This window comes from Mytilus trossulus, chromosome 10, assembly GCF_036588685.1.
Source record: "Mytilus trossulus isolate FHL-02 chromosome 10, PNRI_Mtr1.1.1.hap1, whole genome shotgun sequence".
In the NCBI taxonomy this organism is placed as follows: domain Eukaryota; kingdom Metazoa; phylum Mollusca; class Bivalvia; order Mytilida; family Mytilidae; genus Mytilus; species Mytilus trossulus.
Genome location: NC_086382.1, coordinates 74,127,713 through 74,152,956, shown reverse-complemented (window position 1 = coordinate 74,152,956; position 25,244 = coordinate 74,127,713). Strand labels below are relative to the sequence as shown.

The window sequence follows — 25,244 nt, the reverse complement described above, 5'->3', positions numbered from 1 at the left end:
TTATACCATCGGCATCGTAGTGTAGTACTATGAAAGTACAATAAATCTATAGTACTTTTTTTACTATAAGTTGAGAGGAAATTTAACTGAAAATTTAATAATTTAAAAAGTATAGGTACCTTAAATGTTCTGCAAATGAATGTTTAAGCTTGAAGTACAAATTCTTTACTGTGAAATTCTGGTGATTAAATAGTGCAATAGTTTTTATTTTCTAAAACAGTCCTACCATATCTACATTATCAATATAAAGTACTACAAAAGTACACATGCAAAAATGTTTGCTTAAGGATTTTTAAAATATGTTTTATTACAGTTGGAGCATTTTTTCCAAATTTGAAATTGAGAAACATTATATAAAGCATCATTAGTATGTGAGTTTGTTTATCATTTTCTATCTTGGAATTCAAATTGTTGTAAGATTCCTTATTTATAAGATCTTTTTAATCTTGTTTTGTAGATGCACTATTAGCCTGTAAAAGATCCCATACCATTGACAACTGTAAACTAAAGGTACAAGTCTTCTATGATTGTCTTGGTGTCCCAGCTGATAATGAAGGGCCAAAGTTCAAACCATTGACTCCTTTAGTTATTACTGACATTGACAAATATAAGGTCAACTTCTTGAATTATTCAACTACAAAGAGAGCTGCTATTGAAAAACAGCTTCAGGACATCTATGCCCAAATAACATGGCCATCTTCCAAGGATGATAGCAAAATATCTGTTGATTGCACCTTGACAAAGGAAACGAAAGATTGTCGTAAACTTGCAAAGTCTTGGGGTGAAGAAGTCAGGAAAAGTATAAATACCTTTGTTGATGCACTGGTTACTGAGAAGCATTCAATATTACAAGATGCTTGGGGTTCTGTCATGGATAAACTTCGGGAAATAAACATTTCTGATCCTGATGGTGTTACTGTAAGTGTGGAGAAACCACCCGTTTGTGAAATCATCATTGCTGGTTATACTGTACCAGTCAAAGAAGTTTCAGATAAAATTAGACAGATAATAGATGAAGTTTCAGCCGACCTTGACAGAAAGAAACAATCAATTCAAGAAGAAACTAAACTGAAGTATCACCAGTTGTTGATTCTGGTTTATACACACTTCAAAGACAAGGTCAAACAAAAGTTTGAGAAAATGGATGTAAAAATAGACACAAAAAAACTTGTTATAACATTTAATGGGTTATCTGGAAACATCAGTTCAGCAAAAGTAATGATGTTTGAAACAATTAATGACATAACATCAGCATCTATTGGAACAAAATCACCAGCTTATATACAGTTTCTGAATAGACAGGAAGTCAAGAAATATGTTGGGAAAAAAATTAAAGATAAAGGTCTGATTGGAGTTTGGGATATCCAAGGCAACACAATAACAATGTATTCCATGTCAGATGAAGAGGCTGTGGGGGCTTCTATGATCTTAAAAGATTGTGTAGTGGAGACCCAGGTCCATGTTGACAATCTACAAAAGTCTGTAATGCGGTCTACTAAATGGGCCCAATATATTCAAGCAATACAAGATGAGTATGAGAGAAAATCAATTATTACAGAAATTATAGAGGACAAACAAGGGCAGATAATCCTGTATTGTACTTCAAAAGGAGAAGCAGGAATGATTAGAGAGAAAATACAAGATTATTTCCTGGATAATTCAGAAAAAGAAATAACAATAAACCTACCACCTGCTCAGTTGAAGTTCCTTCAAGAAGAAATGAAGGATGAAGTGGATGACCTTGAAAAAGGTCTACGAAAACAAAAAATCATTGTGGCTGTGAAAGGTGATGGCATTCTAATTAAAGGTAATCCTCAGGGAATCAAAGACGCTGAACATGAAATAGAGGCATTAGTAGAGAAAATATATAAAACCAAGCATTATATGGACAAACCAGGTTTAAAAGAGTTAATGAATACTGGCCATGGAAAGTCAAAACTGAAGCAAGTTAGTAAACAGGCAGGAGTAGTTATCAGTAGTGATAGTGATGAAGACGAAAGGTCAACAGGTCAAATTAGACCTAGGCAAAGTGCTAGTTCAAAAGAGAGAGCAGTATACTCTGCAGCTGGAGGTCAGGAGGTCATTGTGGTCAAGGGTGATATTACTGGTCTGGATGTGGATGTTATTGTCAATGCAGCTAATAAAGATCTGGCTCATAGTGGTGGTCTTGCCAAGGTGCTGGTTAATAAAGGTATGTACGGTACCAGTTGTTTCCTTTTTGTAACGGTACATTTGATACTCGGATCCTTACAATATGATACTGTATGGGCTAATTATCAATCCCTCTCATATCAGAAAAGTTAAATTTATGTTTAGCTTGTTAAACAAAGTTGACCTATTATGTATTTAAAATTTGTAATGGAAATTGTTTGGGTTGTAAATAAAGCAATATTCTCTAGAGGGGAGAGCACTTTCTGTATTTGGTGCATCTGAGGCCCTTTTCTTGATTTACGTTCATCAAGATTATTGATTTTACGAGATATTATGTGTATGAAGCAAAAGATAACCAGTAATTATTTGCATTGTATGCCAAAGCGCTTCTAAGAATTTGGTCAGGTTGTTTGAGAACTTTACATACTCATTTTCTACTTATACTAATAGATACTTAACACTGAGAAACAAAAATATTTTTTTAAGGTTCATAACTCTATATTCTACTTGTATATTATGCACTTATATTCATATGATGACACCTTAAGATAAAATCCTAATCGTGAGTATATCCTTAATAATTTATATAATGTATAAATGGTTATTGAATATCTTTTAATAGGTGGCAAGACTATTCAAGATGAATGTGACCAGTTCATAAGTTTTAATGGTCAGTTAACAGAGGGTGAATGTTACTGTTCCAAACCAGGCATGTTGAACTGTCAGATGATTGTCCATGCTGTTGGTCCAGTGTGGCAAGGTGGCTCTAACAATGAGGAAGACTCACTACAACAGTGTGTTGAAACTGCCTTAGTTGAAACAGAGAAAAATAAACACACCAGCATTGCCATACCAGCTTTGTGTACAGGAATATTTGGTTATCCTCCACACCTGGCGACTAGAGCCATTGCCCAGGCAGTTAGGGACTATTTCAAAAGGAGCAAGTCGAGCATTGTTCAAACTGTTTACCTTTGTGATGTCAATGAGAACTCTGTAGACCTGTTTGTAAAGGCTGGGGACAAGATGTTTGATAAGGCAAAAGACAGGAAACAAAGGTTTAGTGGAAGACAATCAGGTAACTTTTAATGTAAAACTATATGGTATTGGTATGAAGTTATTTTGGTTTGAGTTATTTGCCTTGGTAGGCATTTTGGAGTAACGAAACTAAGAGATCTTTGATATATCATAGTGATCAATTCACTGTTTCAGAATCTAATGCATTCTGGGTGAATATTTTTAAAAGCGTACACCAAAACGTTATGATTGGTTTAGAATGTTCTAAACAATGGAAATCCATCCAATGACATAACTTTATTTTCATTTTGGTGTACGAACAATGAGATTACCCATAGTCCTTTAGATTCTGAAAAGGCCAAATCAGCAAAGCTTAAAGAAACTAAAACTGCTCAGAGAACAACATTTAAAAAAATAAAGCACTTATCATAAAATGAACGTTGATTTTGAAGGAATGGGTACATATAGATCTCAAAAATAGCAACAAAAGGGTAATAACTCTTTATGTTTCCTTCCTTCCATTCTTCCTTTTTATTTGTAAAACAAATGTTATTGTAACAGTTCTACTTTCCTCTGGTACTAAAGAACAGCATCGTTTAGCTAGCAGCTTAACTGTGATAAGTGCAAGGAAAGAGCACTGGACGCCACATTATACTTCCAATTTGCCTTAACTTTAAAATTTTTGCATCAGACCTTTCCATGATATCATATAAACAAAATATTATTATGATGTCTTCACCTCTAACTATAAGTGTCTATGGTCTCAAGCTGAATATAGACAGAACTGAAATTAAAAGATTATATTTCAATTGGAAATTAATACCAAATAAAGTATGCTCTTATTGCAATTCCTTTACAAACAGTTAGACAATTATTCTAAGAAGCTTTTATGGATTGAAGTTAACATTAATTATTCAGAAGGATAGTTAATTCAGCTTGACTTTGTCTGCTAAGTGTTTCAAATTATATTATTATTTCACAGGTGGAATGTCATCTGGACATCCTGGTCCTATCTCAACAGGAAGTATAGAAATCAAGATTGTTAAAGGAGAGTTAGCAAAAATGAGGGTGAGCATATTTTATTAGTTGTATGTCTGACAAATCTGCACGATTCTTCATTACAGTTTTGTGTTGCTTGGAACCTGATTTCAACAAACACATTGATTGCATGATAGTATCAATGACACAATTTCTGAATTGGGGAAAACTGTGTACGCATTTAACATATAATAAGACAATTAACAGCTTTATGTATTGTATAGACAGCAGTTTAAAATTAAAATTAGATTTTGCCATCTTCATTTTTTGGATGTTTATTTTACGTTATGTTTATGTCTTATTAATAATCTCAGTGAATTCATATTTATATCTATGAAATTAATCAACGAATAAAAAAATGTTTTTAAGGTGGTACCCAACACTTTAACTAAAATTAATTTGGCTCGTTTAATTTTCTTTAAATTTTGACAAAGTATTTACTTTGACTCCTTTGACAAAAATATAAAAACTTCAAAAAAATTGAACCAACTGTTTTATCAGAAAAATAACACTGGTTATATAGCAGTTTGACAAACACATATTCTGATCATTGAGAAGCTTACATATTCCCTTCACAACACAATGGAATTAAAACGTTTAGCTGAATTTACAGAGTTATCTCCCTGTAGTGTTGGGTACCACCTTAAGTATTTGATAGAAGGACATCTTAAGGTCAAGGAACAGTAAATGGGCTATGTCGCAGATTTTGCTAAAAATTTGCATACAACCTTGGCTCGTTGAACTACAACTGAAAATCGAAAAAATAATGCATTTATCTCAATTATCATTTGAAATAATATGAGGCAGGCATTACCTGTAAATGGGGACGAAGTATGTATGAATTATTTTTGTGTAACATAAATATTTGTTACAACAAAGAAACGGAAATATACCGTAACGTTTCCGATTTCGGTTCTGTTGTTAGGGATTTTAGTTGTGACGTTATTTAACTATGACGTCATATTCAATGTAAACAAAGATACGCTTTCATCAGGTAACGTTTTTTCAAATCAAGGAATTATTAAAAATGAAATTGGTATTGCATTCCTTCCTATTTATACTAGACTGATAAATAAATATTTTACTCAAATATTCATACAAGACCGGAAAAAGGAAGTACATTGTAGATTTCTGCGCAGGTCCGGGATTTCAAAACATGACTTCGTCCCCATATTACTGATTGAAATGTTACAAAATGGGTGAACATTTGTATAGAAAGCACATAAAATCGGCGAAAAACCTTCTAAAATTTGTCTTGAAAACGCCAAATCTCGAATTCTACTCCATAGATTTTTCTTAAAAAACTATATATTGTTGACACATAAATTTCTGTTTTAATGATATAAAATAATCATAGGGTCACCGACTTCGTTTTTGTCTAATACTCAATTTGTAACCTTGTTTGTAGTGAAAAACGTCAAAAATCAACGTTTTACGGCCTGCAACGCGATAACGTTACGATTATTTCGACGTTTTGTTTGATTTTTCCACATAGAACGCAACTTTAAATGATGTATACCGTAAGAACGAAGTCGGTGACCCTATCTTTATTTTGCATCATTATAACGGAAATTTATGTATCAACAACATATAGTTTTTTAAGAAAAATCTATGGAGTAGAATTACAGATTTGGCGATTTTAAGACAAATTTTAAAAGGGTTTTCGCCGATTTTATGTGCTTTCTATACAAATGTTCACCCATTTTGTAAGAATTCAATCAGTAATATTTCAAATGATAATTGAGATAAATGCATTATGTTTTCGATTTTCAGTTGAAGTTCATCGAGCCAGAGTTGTATGCCAAATTTTAATGAAATCTGTGACATTTACTGTTCCTTGACCTTAAAGTATTTTTGTCATATTATAGGCTGATGTTATTGTGAATACCACATCTAAGGGATTACAGTTGAATCAAGGTGCAGTTTCAAATTCCTTACTCAAGTTTGGAGGTCAAAAGTTACAAGATGAATGTTCCAAGAAATATCCCAAAGGTGTTGACTACGGAGAAGTGGCTGTAACGACAGGAGGAAACTTAAATTGTGATATTGTTTGTCATGGATGTTTGAACAAATATAGTCAAGGTGCTATAAAGGTAAAATTTATATCAACATTTAAAAGTTTAGATGTATATTGATCGTGTATGTTCATTAAATATAATTTAAAATCATAATTATTCTTAGCTTTTTGAAAGTTTCATATCATTGCTCGCAACTGATATTATTAGTGACATTGTGTGCTAGTGACACATATATAGGGGCTCTAGCACACTTTGTAACAAACTTATCTTACTAACTATCTTAACATGTGGTATTTAGACAAAGTGACCAAGCCTTCAAAACCATTACTATTAATTACTATTAAGAACCTACTTCAATTGGTCTATACATAAAAAAAAAAGGCCAACTTTATATAACAACTAACTTGTTAGCTTTAAATTCATCAAATTCTTCGTCTGTTGAAATCTTTCAGATATTGATCCACACCATGTTATTTTATAAAGGGACTTAAGACTACTACAAACGATGTTGGCAATAATACCACATCTTCTTTTTTATATATTGAAAAATACCAGCTATCTTACCCAATATGGAACATACAAGGTCTATGTGGTTGCTTTTAACCAATCATATTCAAAGAAATGTATAGGAGGTAAGACAATTAAGGATATCATTGTGTAGAAATAATAATAGACAATACACAATTAAGTATGTTGATACTTATAGATTCTGGAAAAGTTCATTAATGGTTGCCTCTCTAAAGCTGAAGGCAAAGGGTGTAAATCTATAGCAATGCCTGCCATGGGAACAGGGAATCTGGGATATCCAGGAGCTCTTGTAGCCAAACATATGTATGACATGGTACATCAGTATTCCAGTCAGAACCCAAACTCCTGTATTACCAAAGTCTTGTTTGTGCTGTATGATAAAGATTATCAAACAGTTAAGGTATAGTTTACTTAGAATAGATAGAATAAAATAAAGTCCAAAGAATGGAAAGTAATATTCTTGTAAAATAAGAAATTTTTATTTCATAGGTTCATGTTCAAAACAGAAAAGTTTTTGATTTAGAATAACATGATTCAGTTCCATGTCAGGTTAAAATATTTGATACATGTACAATATGTTTTAAAAAAAAGTAATACAGTGTTATTAGTTTTCATAACAAAACTAATACATATTTTTACCTGCATTGCTGATGGCTAAAGCGGATCTTTTACTGCCTAACTCTGTCTTTTCTTTCATCAATTCAATCAAGAGATTTGGGTCAAAGTCAAAGTAACTAATTATATATAAAAGAGATCAACATTTTTGTAGAACTAACTTGAATACTATAATGGATTACAACATCACTTGGGTATTGAGAGTAAGATCCTAATGATTTAGTCAAAAATCTCTAGTTTAGTTTATTTATAGTCTTAAAGCTTTGTTTATTAATAATGATGTTGGCTATTGAATATTGTAGGCATTTGAAGATGAGGAGGGAAATAGACAAGGCAGTCATCATGGCAGACATGACAGGGACTTAACAGATAAACCTACAGGATACCAAGGCAGAGGTCAGTAACATTTATAGTGTGATATATCTAACTTATAACACTGAATTTTGTTTATAGCATTCTGGTGGCCTTGCTCTAGTCACGCTTCAGTGATTCTCTATGTAATCAACAAAAATTTTTTCACAAAAAAGGGTGCCCAGGGCCACTCAGGGCCCCACTGGATCTGCCTATGACAGTCGAATATACTACATGTTGCTATGCTTACAAAAAATGTACATACAATTGAACTAATTTCAACATGTTGTTTTAAAAAGGTTCATTTAAATCTACAAGGTTCACAGCTTCCTCCACCAATAAAACTGGGTGCCATAAAATACCACAATAGTGTTTAAAGTGGCATTAACCAATAATCAATCATGTAAATCTAAGGTTGCAAGAGAGGGATCTTCTTTTAAATCATGTTTTTAAAAGTATTCAGAATGATCTAAAGAAAATGTTCAACAGCTATGTTATAGCATAGATTAAGATCAATTGATTTAAGAACAAGTGCTATTTTCTGGTGAAATAAAGCTCCATAATCTAGGGGAACCTTGGCAGGAATACATTCAAATCAGAGCGCTTGGTCGGAAAATTAATGGATTGAAAAAATAATTATCCTCTATTACTCCAATACTTGGACATACATTTTTCTAACAGAGTTATCTCCCTTGTATGAGTTTAAAAGTGCATTCAATAGGATTATTATCTCACATGGTAAAGATCAAAATGGAAAATAATGCATGATTTCACAAAAAGTTTAATTCTTTAAATTTAATCACTGGTCTTTGACAAACAAATCCTGCTTTGCATGATTCTAAAATGGTCATGTAGTTTTTGTACTGACAAAATTAGATCTCAGCAGACTTTTTAAAGCATGATTAATTTTCTGTTCCTTCCAGCAGTGATGAGTGTGTCCCAGTAATGCATCTATGGACTTACTGATATTTTGAGGGAATAATGGCTTATGTTTTTGTTACTTAAACTTTAATACACTTATTTTACAACTATCTAATATTCAAAATCACTCCACCTTTATGTCTTGCTTTGTGCTGAAATGTAAAAACAAATGCTCATTCTTTTTCTGTTTTGACTATGAATATTCAAAATCAATTTGCAAATTTAAATAGAAATTGGAGAAATAAATATAAGGAAAGGGTATAATTTAATTGAGCATTTGTTTTTATATTGTTTTAGGTTCTTCTCTGGATATGGGGGAAGAGTTGCAACCCATTCATCAACAAAGGTTTGATTTAGATGATGAGTTTAGACAATATTTAGCAAAATCAGAAGAATATAATGCTACAGTGCCAGTTTATAGAAGGCCTGCATTTAGTCTTGTAGAAGACGAAATGAAACCTCACACTGTACAAGGAATAAAGACTTCAGCGGCTAGAAGGGAGGATATATATAGGCAAACTCCAACTGAAAATGACATGACACCGCAAAGAAAGACAAATGTGCTGAACAAAGTTAAATCAGGCGAGCTTTCAAAAATGAAACGGGGTTTAGCTACTGCACAAAAAAGACCTCAGATTAAGCGTATGCAGTCTGCTCCGGTTATTTCAATGCCAGCACATACATCTATGCCTAAATCTAAATCTCAGAATAGTATAAAAACATGGGACAAAATAGATAAACCAAACTATTGGCTAGAAGACATTGAAATAGAATTGGCCATGCAATTGATTAAAAATAACCATCCAAATATTGATGGACTTCAGCCAGTCACAGTAGCTTTGGCTGAAGGATATAAGAAACCAAGAGGCCAATTTATACAAATTATAAATGTCAGTGGTAGACATTGGTTAACACTGTCTGATATAAGCTGTCCCCCTAATACGGTCAGAGTATTTGATAGCTGGAAAAGACATTTACATGGAGATACCAAAAGAGCCATCTTTGCTATTGTAGATAGAGATAGCAATGGACAGGTTTCTGTTGATATGTGTCCTTTTCAGCGACAGAGAAATAATGTTGATTGTGGATTATTTGCTGTAGCTTCTATGGTGGCCATTGCCTATGGAAAAGATCCTTCAAAACTTATCTGGGACACAAGACTGTTAAGATCTCACTTTGTACAATGCTTAAACCAATCACAGATGACGCCATTTCCACTTTATCAAGATTCTCCTCCAAGCATGTTGCCACAGAAAACGTTTGTCTTGACTGTATGTCCCTTTTGCAAGCAGATGCTTTGTGAGAAAGATGAAACTGCATGTAGAAAATGTCCAGATAAATTATAAATGATATGTAGCTTGTAAAGTTTTTAAAATTTGAAAATGAAATAAGAATGTTGTGATTGTGCAACTTGCATTGTTTTCTGGATGTTTGGCATTATTCAATAATTTAATAAGTATAAATTATAACTGAAGAATTATGATAAAACATGGTTATATAACCTCTTATATTTTGCTTTGGGATTTTACTTGATAATAGAGTACATCTACTAAGTTTTACTTTATGGAAATCATAGGAGACTAGTATATGTGAACATTGTGCTGCTTGGTTTTTAGATTTAAACTGCATTCTATTTGTTTAAAGTGAAAAAAAGATAAAGTTGGCATTAATTAGGAAATTAGTGATCTTAAAATACTTTTACCAAGTTTTTACTTTAAATTTTAAGATTTGTGTTGTGTTTATGAATCCTAAATTAATTGTTGAATATATATATAATTTTTTCCCCCTGTATCCTGATGGAAAATTTAGCAAAATTAAAAGAATTATTATGTATTAGAAAGCTCATAAAACATATTGTATCATATTTGGTAACATATTTTTGAGTTCTATAAATGTTTATTTAAAAGTTGAAAAAAAAAACATAATTTTGTCTGTTACCCATTTCTTTTTATTAATTTACACAATCCGTTAACATATGACATTTTATTGAATAACATCTAGATTCAAAATCAAACTTGGCCATAATTGTTTATCAAGCTATGAAACAAGTTTTCCTCCATTACATTAATTCTAAAGAGAAATGAAAACAAATAATCTGTGATATTTATGTTTTATTTGTAGTTAGATTTGTTTTATAAATGATATTGATGATTTAATATATTGAACTCTTTTAAGTTAAAGGTATAATGTATTAACTTTAAAAAGTTAATGTTGAATTTTTGTTTATGTAGCTTTGATATGTATTTTTATGAATTTGTATGAACATGATTAGTATATATATATATGACTATAATGTATGAACATTTTCTGTCTGTATGTTGTTTAAAGGATGTACTACGGTGAGGTTAGGCGAACATTAATAAATTAAGAAGTTAAAGTTTATACTATAAGCTGGTAAGGCATCAATTAAGGATAAAAATAAGCTAAAAATATTGATAGTTCATGGACCTCCTTTTCAAGATATTTGAGATTTGAAATATGACGGGAAAAGACTGACTCAGACTTTTACCTTATATTTGCATTGGTATTATTGGGTCTTAAAACAAAAGAAAGAAAATTAAGAATCTTCTTAAATTTTGGTAAATGACCTTTCATGAGGTATATAATCTTATATGAAAAAATAAAAGGGTGTTATGGGGCAAAATATTTTACATTGTGTTGTATGGAAAAACACCAAGGACTCACTGTCTGAACATTTGACACAAATTCCAAAACCTCACCTAAGTACATCCTTAAAGTGGCATTAATCTTTACACATTTTTTTAAGTAGTAAGACTCCTTTTATCAAAACATATATTTTCGATTCCTGATTTACATCTCATGCCATTGGAAACCGTTACTGTAGTAGCCAATACTATAGAGATTGTCTGATTGATTGATCCTTGGTGTTTAACACTATTTTCAGCACTATTGGCTTTGTTAAGTGGGCCATATTGGTGACAAGGTAGCTGTAGTACTCATTTGCATTGATAGCTGCATCCTTTGGCCATAAAATAGAAGTAGTGGTCAATTTAGATTGGAGTTGAACAATTTTGCAATGTGGAAGTGAACACATAATCCTATTTTAACAGGCTAGTAATACAGTAGATGAACTATTGGAACCACTGGGCCACCAAAGTCCTAGGTTGGTCCCCTTCGTAAAACACTCAGTATGCCTTCAGAATATACAAATATTATAGTCAAGAATTTCAATAACGGCCGGGAAACAATACTACCGATGTCCCCTTTGAACTTCAGGAAATTAATTGGGAAATAAATTAAAATTATGCCCATTGTTTGATTCCATATGTTACAGTAATAATTGATCCTACTGATTCAAAAAGGCAGTTAAAGGAACTATTTTTCAGTCATTAGTTTCAGTAAAACAACATGAAAAACTTGCGATCCAAAAACATTTGGTTAGCATATTAAAAAAAAAGACATGATTGGTTTCTATTACAGGGCTTTCTATTTTTACGTCATTATATTGTTGATTTATTATCTTATTAAACAAATTTCTTGCTTATTTTTGTATAATGTCAAATGAATGAAGGGATAGGAGAATATATCAATGAGACAGCTTATTATATTAAGCAAACATTGAGGTGGTAAATCTTGTGAGGAGATTAAATTTTCTTCAACCTTCATCTCAGGCTACTTTAGCTAGCTTCCTATTTTATATACACTCGTCCTTGCTTTACAAAAAATACAGATGTGCCCTTTTTTTTTTACCTTATTAATGCAATAATGGTGTGTTTTAATAAAATTGAGAATGGAACCATCACATTCTTCATGATCCTATTCCAAAGATTTTATTCAGTAGTTAAGTCATTGGTTGCTGTCTTTCATTTTTGATTGCTTTTGTGAATAATTAATCATGATTAAGGCTGTTCTTTTTTTAGTTTCTTATTTGTTTTGTGATGTCAGGGCCTTTTATAGCTTTGATACTATATGTTGTGTTTTGCTCATCAATGAAGATTGTTGGGTGACCTTTAGTTGCTTGTTTCTACTTGATTAATTTCTACTTGATTTGGTCTTTATTCAATAATTGTTTTTGTTGACAATCATACCACATCTTGGTTTTAGTTAAATTGACCTGACATGACAGGTAGGGTGTCCATTGTCTGGTGTACTTACTTTAGGACATAAGATTACAAATTAAATAATGCTAGATAAGGGATGATTCGGATAAAGTATGAGTAATGGTAAAGCATTATCTTAGATATTAGAAGATATGTTCCGAGTACCAATGAGACAACTCTATATCCAAGTCATTATTTGGAAAAGTAAACCATTATTGGTCAAAGTAGAGTCTTCAAAAGGAACCAGCACTCACACTGAACAGCAAGATGAAATGAGCCAATAAGATGACTAGTGTAAAACAACAGGAAAAATGATCTATATAAAAAATGAAAAACAAGAAAATTTAGCACTTATGAACCACATAAACAAACAACAACTACTGAACATGAGATTCCTGACTTACGACTGGAGCAAACAAATGCAGCGGGTTTAAATGTGTTTTAGGTACATGCTTACCAATGAAGTCAGGTATCAGAACAAAAGAGATTGCCATTGGACAGGACCTCACAAATCACATCAAACACAAATTCATTTGAAAGAAAGAGACCTTAAACCTAATGGTACCAACCAGATAAAATGGCTTGTTACAGAAACAATGTGTTTGGGTTCATCAAATTTACCAAGAACACCTACCTTATATACCATTAATATATCATAATCAATAATAAGCATTTGCTACATTTCAGCTAACAGTGCAAAGAAAGGACCTGACAAAAAGCATCAGAAGCAGACTCCACCACCAGGAAACCAGTACAGCTCAGCTGCAGACAAAGAGTACAGTGTCAATATGGGAAATGTAGTGTTCAAAGTCTACCAAGGGGACATAACTAATGTCAAAGTGGATGCCATTATAAATGGGACAAACACAGAGTTAGATTTAACCATAGGTAAAGAATTTCACACTTAATATAATAAACTGTAAAATTGAATTAGATTGCAATCACAGTTTGGTTTGATTTAGGATATATTGTTTTACCATCAAACTTATTTGACATCCTGAATTGATTTCACTGTTAATATATATGAAGTGTTTAATACCATTAATACACAGTTACTTAATTATTTATATTATGTATTTTATAAATGTGTTAACATTGTAAACTTCACATATATGTGAAAACTCTCTACCAGAGTCTTGTTGGCATGGAATTAAGCACTTGACCATGAAGCTTTCATAAATGAGTGAAAATAAACAGCACAGTGGAAAGCCAAACATGACTAAATGTGACTTTATGTCAAAGGTACTATAAATAAAAGCAACAGTATCATACCGCTGTTCAGGACCATAATTCAATTGAGACAAAAACAAATCTGGGTAGCAAATTAAAATGAGGGAACCACATCATCTATATAAGAGAAAAACAACGGAACAACAGAAACACTGGAGTGAATAAAAAATATAAGACATTGCAAAACACACAGATACAAACTATAAGATAATAACTACCATTTTCCTGACTTGATACAGGACATTTTAAGAAAATAATATTGGATTGAACCTGGTTTTGTGGCTAGGCAAACCTCACACTTTTATGACAATGTTAAATATAACATCAAAATGACACCATTTCATGACAGGAATGCAGTACAAATAAATGCAAGAACATCCAGGACAGAGAACTACACAAATAAACAGTACATCAGTACATTTTGACCTGCTAACCATAGAATAAAAAACAAACATGTATGACAACATAGGACAGTTCACAAAACAGCACAACAGAAATCATGAACTGTCTTTCACACAACTGGGTCAATGCCACAAAAGTGACATCACTGCTTAATTTCTGGAATTATTTTGGTACTGTTCAAGATCAGGTTTGTAACTATAATAGGTACTCCATAAATTAAATAATGAGCAGGTAAATGCACTGGAAACCTCAATTCAACCTAAGCAATTTTATAAAGCTGATGATCAATTAAGGTTCTAACTTGAAATGCAGAAAAATATGTAAATGTAAAGTTTGAACTGTTAACCAAGATGAGTTCCTGATAAATATGTGATTTTTTTTTATTGTTTTATATTAATTTAAGGTGCTGTTGCTCAAGCTATAAAGAAGAAAGGAGGAAAAGAATTAGAGAAACAACTAAAGGATCAACGTAATATTATCTATATAGTAGTGTTCAAAATAGCCTACTTTATGTGTAAACAATTATGATTTCTCAAAAGTAGCATTAATATAAAAAAATATATCAAGAAAAAAAAGTAAGGAAAAACTACAAATTTCTGGGTATAATTGTGTACATAAGAGTTGGCCTGACACATAATCACCAAAGCCTGAAAAAAACTTTGGAGAAATGTGTTTATCTATTGATGTGAGATCCCTTTGGTTTTTTATAAATTTTAGATTTAACATTTCAGAGTTTTAGGGTTTTATTCATTACAAAAAAGGGTGATTTTCTAGTTTTTCAAACAATTCCTCAAAACCACTTTCACCAATTTGCAAGAAACTTTGGTGAATTGTTTATACATTATAAAATAAGCTCCCTTTGGAATTTTATAAATTTTAGATTTTACATTTCTGAGTTGTAGGGTTTTATTCATTACAAAACGGAGGATTTTCTAAAATAAGGACATTATCCTTATAGTGCTTTGAGCAGTTTTCATTAAAATTTGGTTACTGATTTTATTAAGATAACCTCCCTTTATCTTTTAAAAAATTTCGGATATCACATTCAACATGTTGCTACAAAAGTGCTACTATTTATACCAAAGGATCAAGTGAATAAAATAAAATGTTTAATCATTTCAGAAAAACATATGAAAAATGATGGAATAGCTGTAACAAAACACACACATGGAATGTTGTGTGAAGCTGTGATACATCTTGACATGACAGGGGTGAACCCATCAGGTTATGTCTCAGCGTTCTCTCCTGGTCCTAAACTAAAAGAAAGAATCAAACTAGCTCTTGATAAGGCTGAAAAAATAAAGATGGCCACTGTTGCATTTCCTGCTTTAGGTAAGTAATTTAAAACTAGTAAATAGAATAAATAACTTGAACATACATCACATTCTCAAATATTTCTTATATACATAGTATAAAAACTGTAACCTGAAGCGGGACAGACGCACAAAAAACAAATGGACGAACAAACAACAAAAACAGATAAAGATATAAACAAACAGATGAACTGACGAACAAAGGGACGTACAGACCAAAAAAACATTTTGTACCTAGAGTGGGGTGCTCATTTTCGCCATATCTTTCCATATTACTTCAGTTTATGTGCAGGTCTGTATGTTTTTGAAGTATACTGATATTTCTATATGAAGAAAACTTCAAATGCAAAATATTCTTGGCTTTGAAACGTGCTTGTTTTGAGAAAAATCATCTGAAAAGTTGGACTAAAGGGTGTTTAAAATTTGTCAATGGGGGACACATATTCGCTGTTTTTACACATCTATTCAAAACCAAATAACTGCAGCTTTAAACAATAGTTATCAAATAAATTTCATTATAGATGAATAGCAGACATTTGAAAGGTGTAAAAAAAATGAAATTTAGGGCAATCAGTCTAAGAATTATTAACAAATACTTGTTTGAAATCGTTTTTTTTTTCATTCAGAAAATTGGCTGAAAATTTTTGTCCATTTTTCGGTCCTTTATGGTAAGTGCCGATATTTGGTCTCATTTTCAAAAATAATCATATTTGTTTTAAAAAAATAATTTAATTATCCTTTGAAGTTTTACACCTCAAAATCATAAAATGGCGAAATTGTGTCCACAGCGAATATGAGTGCCCCACTCTAAGTGTCGCATAAAAATAAATTTAACCACTGAAAAAATTCTGAAATCTTTTGAAAATTCAAAATGGAAAGTCCATAATCAAATGGCAAAATCAAAAGCTCAAACAAAAATGGATAACAGCTGTCATAATCCTGATTTGTACAGGCATTTTCTTATGTGGAAAATGGTGGATTAAACCTAGTTTTACAGCTAGTGATTTGATGATAATTTAGGATGAATTTAGAACAAATTTTGCAAAAGTCTTCATTTAAAATATCAAATTATTTGCTAATGTTTTAATGCCTCTTGGCATTCCTCAGCAAATTTTAATTGTTGTTTCTATCTACATGAAGAATTAACTATTAAAGGAGAATAGTGTGCATAACACAATTATAACTCCTAAGGTGGTACCAAACACCTTGAATAAATTATTTGGCTCATTTAATTTTTATAAATTTTTGACAAAGTATTAACTTTGACCTATTGACAAAAAAAAATAAAAATTAACCACACACTTTATCAGAAAAAAATCATTGGATGCAAAATCGGTTTGAGAAACACTAATTTTGATCATTCAACAAGCTAAATATTTCCCTCAGAATAGAATGTGATAAAACATTCAGCTGATTTTACAGAGTAATCTCCCTGTAATGTTAACTTGTACCACCTAATTAAAATATTAACAGTCATTAGACACAAACAAATTAATGGACCCAAAATATAAAAGAGTAGAGAATTAAAGTGTGCTACAGTATAAGGAATAAATATAATTAAACCTATATTCATTTCAGAAATAATTGAACCAAGAATAATTTGAACCAAGAATAATTTGAATCTGTCCTTTATAGAGTTAAACTATTTGAGTAATCTGAAAAAATAAAATTAATAAATAAACAAATAAAGAAATGAAGGTCTCCAAACCAGGAACATATATATTGAAGGGACATTAAATGGCAGCCATTGCCACAAAGATTTTACAATGATGTCAGACAGATCCTTCTTGATTCCATTACCTTCATTGCTGATAATGTTGATATAAATATTGAATTATTACTTTTTAGAAACAGATTATTTTCATATGATATGAATATTGCTATTTTTAAATCTGTTCATAAATATATCAGTGACACTCATCGTTTTGTTTAAAACTTACCTATTTTTTGTTTCATTTATTTTTTATTTTTTATTTTTCTTCTTCTCCACTTAAACATTAATTCATTTTATCCACTAAGCAATCTTAGTGTCTCTTTCAAGCCATATATATATATATAAATATATATTTCTAATGACTTATAAAGGATATTTGCATGTTTCAAGGTTCTTGAATACATGATGAGTAATTGCCTATATATACTTACAGTGACTTGTCTATAGGTGTTACTGTAAAACTTTACCTGTAGCTCAACCTGTTTTTAAAATTGACAATAGAATAGGGACATTTAAATTGACCAGTTGGTTTGGTAGATTTAAATCTACCTTGATGCTACCTGTAAAGATTTTTATTCACCTAACCAAAACTTTCAGCATGCTTTTATCCTGAAGCTTTTCTTATCCTTTCACTTCACCTGTGTATTTTTTACTGTTGTATTATTATTGAGATAGTTTTTTTTTAACTCATAAATATGGCATCAAGGCTTCAGTTTTTATCTTTGTTGAATAACAAACATAATATGCATTTAGTCTAAATTAGATTATATGGTATGAATAATGCTAGAATATGACCACTTATAAATGATAACAAGACTCAAACTTATGTTTTTTTTTTTATTAGAGAATCTTAAAACAGTTAAAGAAATTAAAATTGTTATTAGTCTTTTTGTAATGGAAATGGATGTTTGCCCTGAAATAATTGGTCATTCAAATGCCAAAAAAACCCACAACATTTAGAGAGAAAAAGAGATTTTTTTTACTATCATTTAAAATTTTAGAAGAAGGCAAGCCATATATTGTTGAAAAAAAACCCAACTTTTTAATATCTCTTTGGCTTTTTCTAATGGGAAATAAGTCAAAATAACTTGTTTTTGATATGTTCCTTGTACAAATTGTTTATGTATATTGGTATTGAAATATCAAAATCATATTTGAATGAACTATTTTATTTACTCTACACATTTAACATCTCATCCAGTATTCCATTTTCTTTATCTGAAATATTTTTTTTACATTTTTCTGATTTTATGAACCTGATGAAAGCTTTTGAATATTTGTTCACGCTTTTCACTATATAACTATAGATTTTCTCTCTATATCAATATTCTGTTAAATTTCCCATGATATATCCCTAAAAACAGGTACAGACTTTTGCAATATTTGATTATCCATTGTCTTTTTTTCTTTTCACTTTACCAGTACATTAGACTATATACACTTTATGAATTTAACATTTTGTTTCTTTTCCATGATAATAATTATTCCATTTTCAGTACTATGAACTTGTTGGGCTATTTGACTATTTGGATCTGAGCGTCAATGATGATTCTTATGTAGACGAAACATGTGTCTTGCATATAAAATTATAATCCTGGAACCTTTGATAATTATTGAATGTAGGATGTACATGTCTAAGTGCGTGCTCTTGATCTTATTTTTATGGTTTAGTGAATAAATTTTAGTTTTTTTGTGTTTTGGTCTGTTTTTTTAATAAGAACTGTATGCAAAATTTTACTTGATATATGAAGATATTGTACTTTGTATATGTCAGTCTGTCAGGTTTATTTTCACCTTGACTTCATTTTTGTGGTTCATTGCTCATTTTTAAACTTTTGTGTTTTGGTAAGTTTTTCTTAAACTTCAAGTAATAGGTCAAGTATAGTTTGTGTATAGAGTGATTGTGGGGTGTATATGAGTGCCTGTCTGACAGTTATCATCTGACCTTGATCTCATTTTCACTTGGTTCTTCTCAATATAATGATTTCATAGTTTTGTCTGTTTCTTGTATACTATAAGCCTAGGTCTACTATATTTGGTGTATGGAAAGATTTTTAGGTGTTCATGTATTTCTGGCTTGATTCATCTGATCCGGATCTCATTTCCCTTGATCATGTTCTGTTTATGGGTTACTTGTAGTAAAACGTTATTTTTAGGACTATCAACTTGAAATCAAGGGGGGGAGAAGATGAAATTTGGATTCCTAAGTCTTGGTAGCATGATTTAAGAGGATCACATGTTCAGTTACTTGTTCTGAGAACACAGTTATTTCGTGGTGCATATCTTTTATACAATAAATGGATATAAAGATATACCACCTGCCCTTTCTCAATCATATCTTAACAATGTGTTGGGACAAATTATAGAAAACTCCATTGGCTCTAACTCAAAGTATGGACAATATATTGCAAAGGGGTTTTAAAATCTGTTGACGGTTTCTGGAATGCTAATATTTCACCTTTTTGCAGCTGAACCAAATCACTACTTTACTTTAAAATTCATGGATCAATTATTTTGACAGTTTAATCTTACTTGCTATTTGAGGCATAAAACATGAAGAAATAAATTTGAAGTGGGTTTTAAAAAGATTGGCAAGGAAGTACTACACTGTCCGCACTAGGGACTATATTGGACAAGGAAAATCAAGGGACAATAGCTGTGTTCCTTGATCACATACATAACTCAGATTTGCTAGTCTTGGAAAAGAAAATATTTACTAAATTTCTTTAAAAAGATTTAATTCATTCAGAGCCTAAAAATTTCAATGTTGATGAAAATGATGGTAAATTAACTACAAATGGGATTAATGGTAATGTGCTTGTTTTTACTAAAACTGTATCTGAATGCTGAAGTCAATTTACAGTAGCTCAAACTGTAAATTTAACAGTACATGTTTTTGTAGAATTTTATATCTCCGGAATATAACAACTAGATTAATCAATGTGTATAACCCAGACAAATCATATTGCATAATATATGGAAATTTGCTCTAAACTTTTTAGAGCACTACTGTGCAAACATTTAATTGTCAAGGCTATCAATTCAGAAAGTTGACCAATAATACCATGATGACCTCATCCAATTCTAAACATCTCTGGTATAACAATTACCAGTTTAAGAAATAAGTGATTGATGTCTCTCATTGGTGTTTACACATTATTCATATCATTTCTGAAATAACTCACAAAAACAACATAGAATCATACCATTTGAATGAGAACAGCCTCCAACAAATCCACAAGATCAACCTTTTGATGAGATGTACAATTCAAGAACATAATTTGTTTGAATGTTATACAAGTATTTTTTGTAAAGGAAAGACTAAATTCAGATCAACAAAATTCTAATTTGATAGTTTAAATCTTAGCATAATATCCACACTAATTCTAAAATGTTAAAACATTGTTCTGCATGACATTAATTCACTATAAAAGAATTGAATTTTTTACTGTACTTAGTTTTCTGTCATCTATAATGGGAGATAACTCAAATTCAGTTCTTGATAATCTGAATATAATCTGGCAAAAATATACTTAAATAACATCAAGAGAGAAGAAAGGAAACTGTCGCAGTTTTTTTGTATGAAAGTGTATTCATGTAAGAAGACAATAAATTTTATTCATAATGATTCAAAATTTTATTTAATTTTCAAATTCATAAATCAAGTCTTGGGTTGAGATTACTAGCACATGTTGAAATACACACAGAAATAATATTCTGTTATTTAAAAATCCTTTCCAAATTGCAAGTTTGAAAATAAGATACTGTATTGTGGTTGTTAATTTCTTTCAAAATCACAAGATTAAAAATTAAATTAACACTTCTTCAAATTCTCTCCAATATAAGTTTTTCTCATTGTAAATTGTAAATCCTATCCAAATTAAAGAACAGAGCCGTTTTAACCAGATTGAAATTCACACAAAACACTTGTTTTTGGAATAAACTAATACTTTCTCATTATATATCTGACTTTAGATACATTCTGTTTCATTATCTCTTTCCATTCAGATACTGCAACTTTGAAAATATATTCCATTTCATAATAAATTTTGAATCAGTAATACCTTCTTTGAAAATATATTCCATATCATTATAAATTTAGAATCAGTTATACCTCCTTTGAAAATATATTTCATTTCATTATAAATTTCGACTTAGTAATACCTCCTTTAAAATATATTCCATTTGATTTTAAACTTTGAATCAGTAATACCTCCTTTAAAATATATTCCATTTCATTGTTAATTTAGAATCAGTAATATCACCTCCTTTGAAAATATATTCCATTTCATTATAAATTTCAAATCAGTAATACCTCCTTTAAAATATATTCCATTTCATTATAAATTTTGAATCAGTAATACCTCCTTTAGAATATATTCCATTTCACTATAAACTTGTGAATCAGTAATACCTCCTTTAAAACATATTCCATTTCATTATAAATTTCGAATCAGTAATACATTTGTACCTCGTTTAAAATATATTCCATTTCATTATAAATTTTGAATCAGTAATACCTCCTTTGAAAATATATTCCATATCATTATAAATTTTGAATCAGTAATACCTCCTTTGAAAATATATTCCATATCATTATAAATTTAGAATCAGTAATACCACCTCCTTTGAAAGAGTGAATCAGTAAATCCCAAATAATCAATATTTCCAATTTCATTAAAATATAGAAATTAATAATTCCATTCCAGGAATATTTTTGAAAAAACTAAAGTTAATCACACATTAATTCAAATCCATTTGAAGCACTTTTTGAATTCTTAGTGCTTGGTTAATTAATCAGAGTCTGGGGGAGGTCCAAGTGGAAGTGGGGGTTTAACTTCCACATTCTGCTGAAGACCTTGTTGATACAACATATATGGATTATAACCATAATAGCCTGCTGCATACATCCCATATGGATTCTGATATGGATTCTGATATGAATTCTGCAATGGATTCTGCATAAACAGATTTGAATAATCCATCTGTTGTACTTTGGTAGCTTGTGGGGTTATCAATGGGGTTTCAGGCTTGGATGTTACTACCTTCTGAATCTTTTGGGGAGGTTCTTCATCTGATATATCTTCATAAATTGTTTTTTTTTTAATTTGATATCTTGCAAGAGTCTTTTTAGCTCGATTATTCAAAATTTGGGAAAATTCCTCTTCATCAAGACTTTGAGGATGATTAGGAATTTCATTATTGAAAAAGTCTTTCAAGTAGATAACATCTCTCATTAACACATTGCTATTAATGTACTTTTGTTTGTTTGTTTGTCTCAGTCTCTCTTTGATAACACCAATAAAGGAGGAGTTGGCTTTTTCCTGAAAGGAAGTCAAACGTGCAATTTCACCCGACATTTCTTCTATCTCTTTGTCAGCACTTTTTATATCTTTATCAAATTGTTTACATTGGACTTTATAGTCTGTGTGTTTGTCTTTTTGACCACAGTCTTTCCAGGAATTGCATGGCGGGAGTGTGCAGGGTTTGTTTCCCCTATTTCCATCTGCTTTGTGGCCCCTCATGTGACAGTTGCCACATCTTGTGGATTTTAATGGCCCTATTGGTTCGGGGTCACTAATTATCATGTCCATCTGCCTTCTTTTGTGAACATAATCTGCTTTTTCTTTTTCTTTAAGTTGCAAATTTGATTCCAATTTTTCTTTTATTTTGTCCATGTTTTTTTTTTCAGTACATGAACTTTCTGGGGGTGCAATATAGACTTCATTTTTTTCAGTGCAAGTAACTGACTCTAAGTTTTTTAGTGCATATTGCAACTTTCTTTTATGTCCTAATGGTAGTGGGTTAGTTTCAAACATGTAGTCCAAATCAACTTCAATGTTCATGGCACGTAGTGAACTTGAATCGCAAAATTCATTTTCCATAAAAGTTTGTTTATATTTCATGAATTCAGGTCCTAATTGTTGCAAAAATTCACTCACAGAAATATCCATCCTTACACTTTGAAAAATAAATTTGTAATAAAGATGGTCACCTAAACACATGGTTGATTGTTCACTGGGAATATCTATTTTATTAGAGAAGAGGGGTCAGAAATTGTAGCTTGTTATATAGTTCAGTTCAACTAGGATTTTTCTGTACGTGAATTATAAATTAACTAAAATTGACTTTTGAATTTTTTTTATTTTCTTAATTTTGAATATATCCAGGATAATATAACTTAAAAAGACAAACAAAAATGAAATTATGTTCAACTTTTTTTCCACAAACTTAAGTAGAATAATCCATTCTGGACTTCAGGTGAAAAGCAAGGTGTCAGTTTTTTTGTCACAGAGCCAATTCTTTTTATACAACAAAAAAGACAGGTAAAATCATAGGCTATTCAATACAGTTCATTTATTGGAAAAAAAGGATGATGATGATTTCACAATCAAATACATGTAGATTCTATAAAAAAGGAATTAAACTTGATGAAACAGATCAATTTCAAATACATCATTTAAAGGAAAGTGGTAAAGGAATATCTGAAATAGCTAGGAAAACTGGAGTTAGTGTGCCTACAGTCAAAAAGTACTTTTATAAGGATGAACCAATCAAAAGACCTAGAGAATATTCCAGACCAATTATGACTAATGATGTGATAGAGTGTATTGCATTTTTTGTAGAAAACCGTCCCTCAATACAAATTAGAGAAATCCAAAATAAGTTAGTAGATACTGGAGTTTGTACATTAGAAACTTGTCCAACTGAATCTTCAATATGCAGAGCCTTAAGAAATGACCTTTTATTAACTCGCAAGAAAATTCGACCTGTTGCAAAGGAATCACAAACACTGAATGTAGAAACCAGTTTTGATGATTACATAAATTTCATTTCTACAACAAATTCTTTCAACTTGCATTTTTTTGATGAAAGTTCATTTTTGAAAAACACTTGTAACAGAAAATATGGATATTCATTGTATGGACATGAGGCAATAGAAATACAACGTTTTGCATCTGATGCTACTTTGACACTAAATTTATTACACAGCCGAACTGGAATAGATTATTTCAATCTAGTTGAAGGCGCATCTAATAGTTTGCATCTATTAAACTTTTTTAGTGATGTTTTTAACCATGGTTTATATGGTGCACCTATATTAAGTCCTGGTGATATTGTTATTATGGATAACTGTAGATTTCATCATGCTAGACTGATTCAAAACAATCTTGAGTATTTATTTGCAAATAATGGTGTTACTTTGATTTATCAGCCACCATATCATCCAGAATTAAATACTTGCGAGTACTGTTTTAAAGTTATCAAGGATGGAATTAAAAGAGAAAATAATTTTTATGAATATCATATGGAACTTGCAATAGCTGACTCTGTTTTAAATAGTGTCAACCAATCTTTATCTGAAAGAATTTTCCAACACTGTGGATATATCCGATAATCAAGGAAGGTTGTGACTCTTGATTTGATGTATGAAGAATTAAAGATATTAAACAAATAAAAGGTTTTCCCTTAATTTTTGTTCAAGTTTTCATTTGGCTAGGAGACACAGTTTAAAAAATTATTTACTTACTGTAATAAGTATTTGACTATGATAGTAGAGAAGAAATAATCTGTTGTTCTGTGATATTCCTAACATACATGTACATGCATAATTAAGATTGTTTTCTAAAGTACAAAAATGTACACCAATCCCAAATTCTTTTCTCATATCATAGTTTTTAATTTAAATACAAACTTAACTATAATATCAAATAACATTTTCCTAAAAATTTGCTGTTTTCATCTTTAAATCAACAATAGTCAGTTTAAAGTTTGTCCACCCAAAAAAAAACATTGAACAGGTGAAGTCACTTCATGGATTTTCATAGGTAAATCTAACAAGGTTCAATAAGATTTAAATCTGGCAACTGGTCAATTTAAATGTCCC

General features: G+C 30.8%; 1 protein-coding gene across 1 annotated transcript in view; it reads left to right on the top strand.

Annotated features, from left to right (window-relative positions):
• Positions 1-25,244, top strand: part of LOC134688158 (protein mono-ADP-ribosyltransferase PARP14-like) — a 53,290-nt gene that overhangs the window by 22,129 nt on the left and 5,917 nt on the right. Inside the window, exons 8-18 of the mRNA XM_063548631.1 lie at positions 458-2,191; positions 2,774-3,226; positions 4,148-4,233; positions 6,072-6,296; positions 6,928-7,149; positions 7,667-7,760; positions 8,934-9,980; positions 13,385-13,585; positions 14,733-14,798; positions 15,452-15,661; positions 23,776-24,738. Coding sequence (XP_063404701.1) covers positions 458-2,191; positions 2,774-3,226; positions 4,148-4,233; positions 6,072-6,296; positions 6,928-7,149; positions 7,667-7,760; positions 8,934-9,980; positions 13,385-13,585; positions 14,733-14,798; positions 15,452-15,661; positions 23,776-24,738 — 5,301 coding nt within the window. The remainder of the gene's footprint in view (positions 1-457; positions 2,192-2,773; positions 3,227-4,147; positions 4,234-6,071; positions 6,297-6,927; positions 7,150-7,666; positions 7,761-8,933; positions 9,981-13,384; positions 13,586-14,732; positions 14,799-15,451; positions 15,662-23,775; positions 24,739-25,244) is intronic.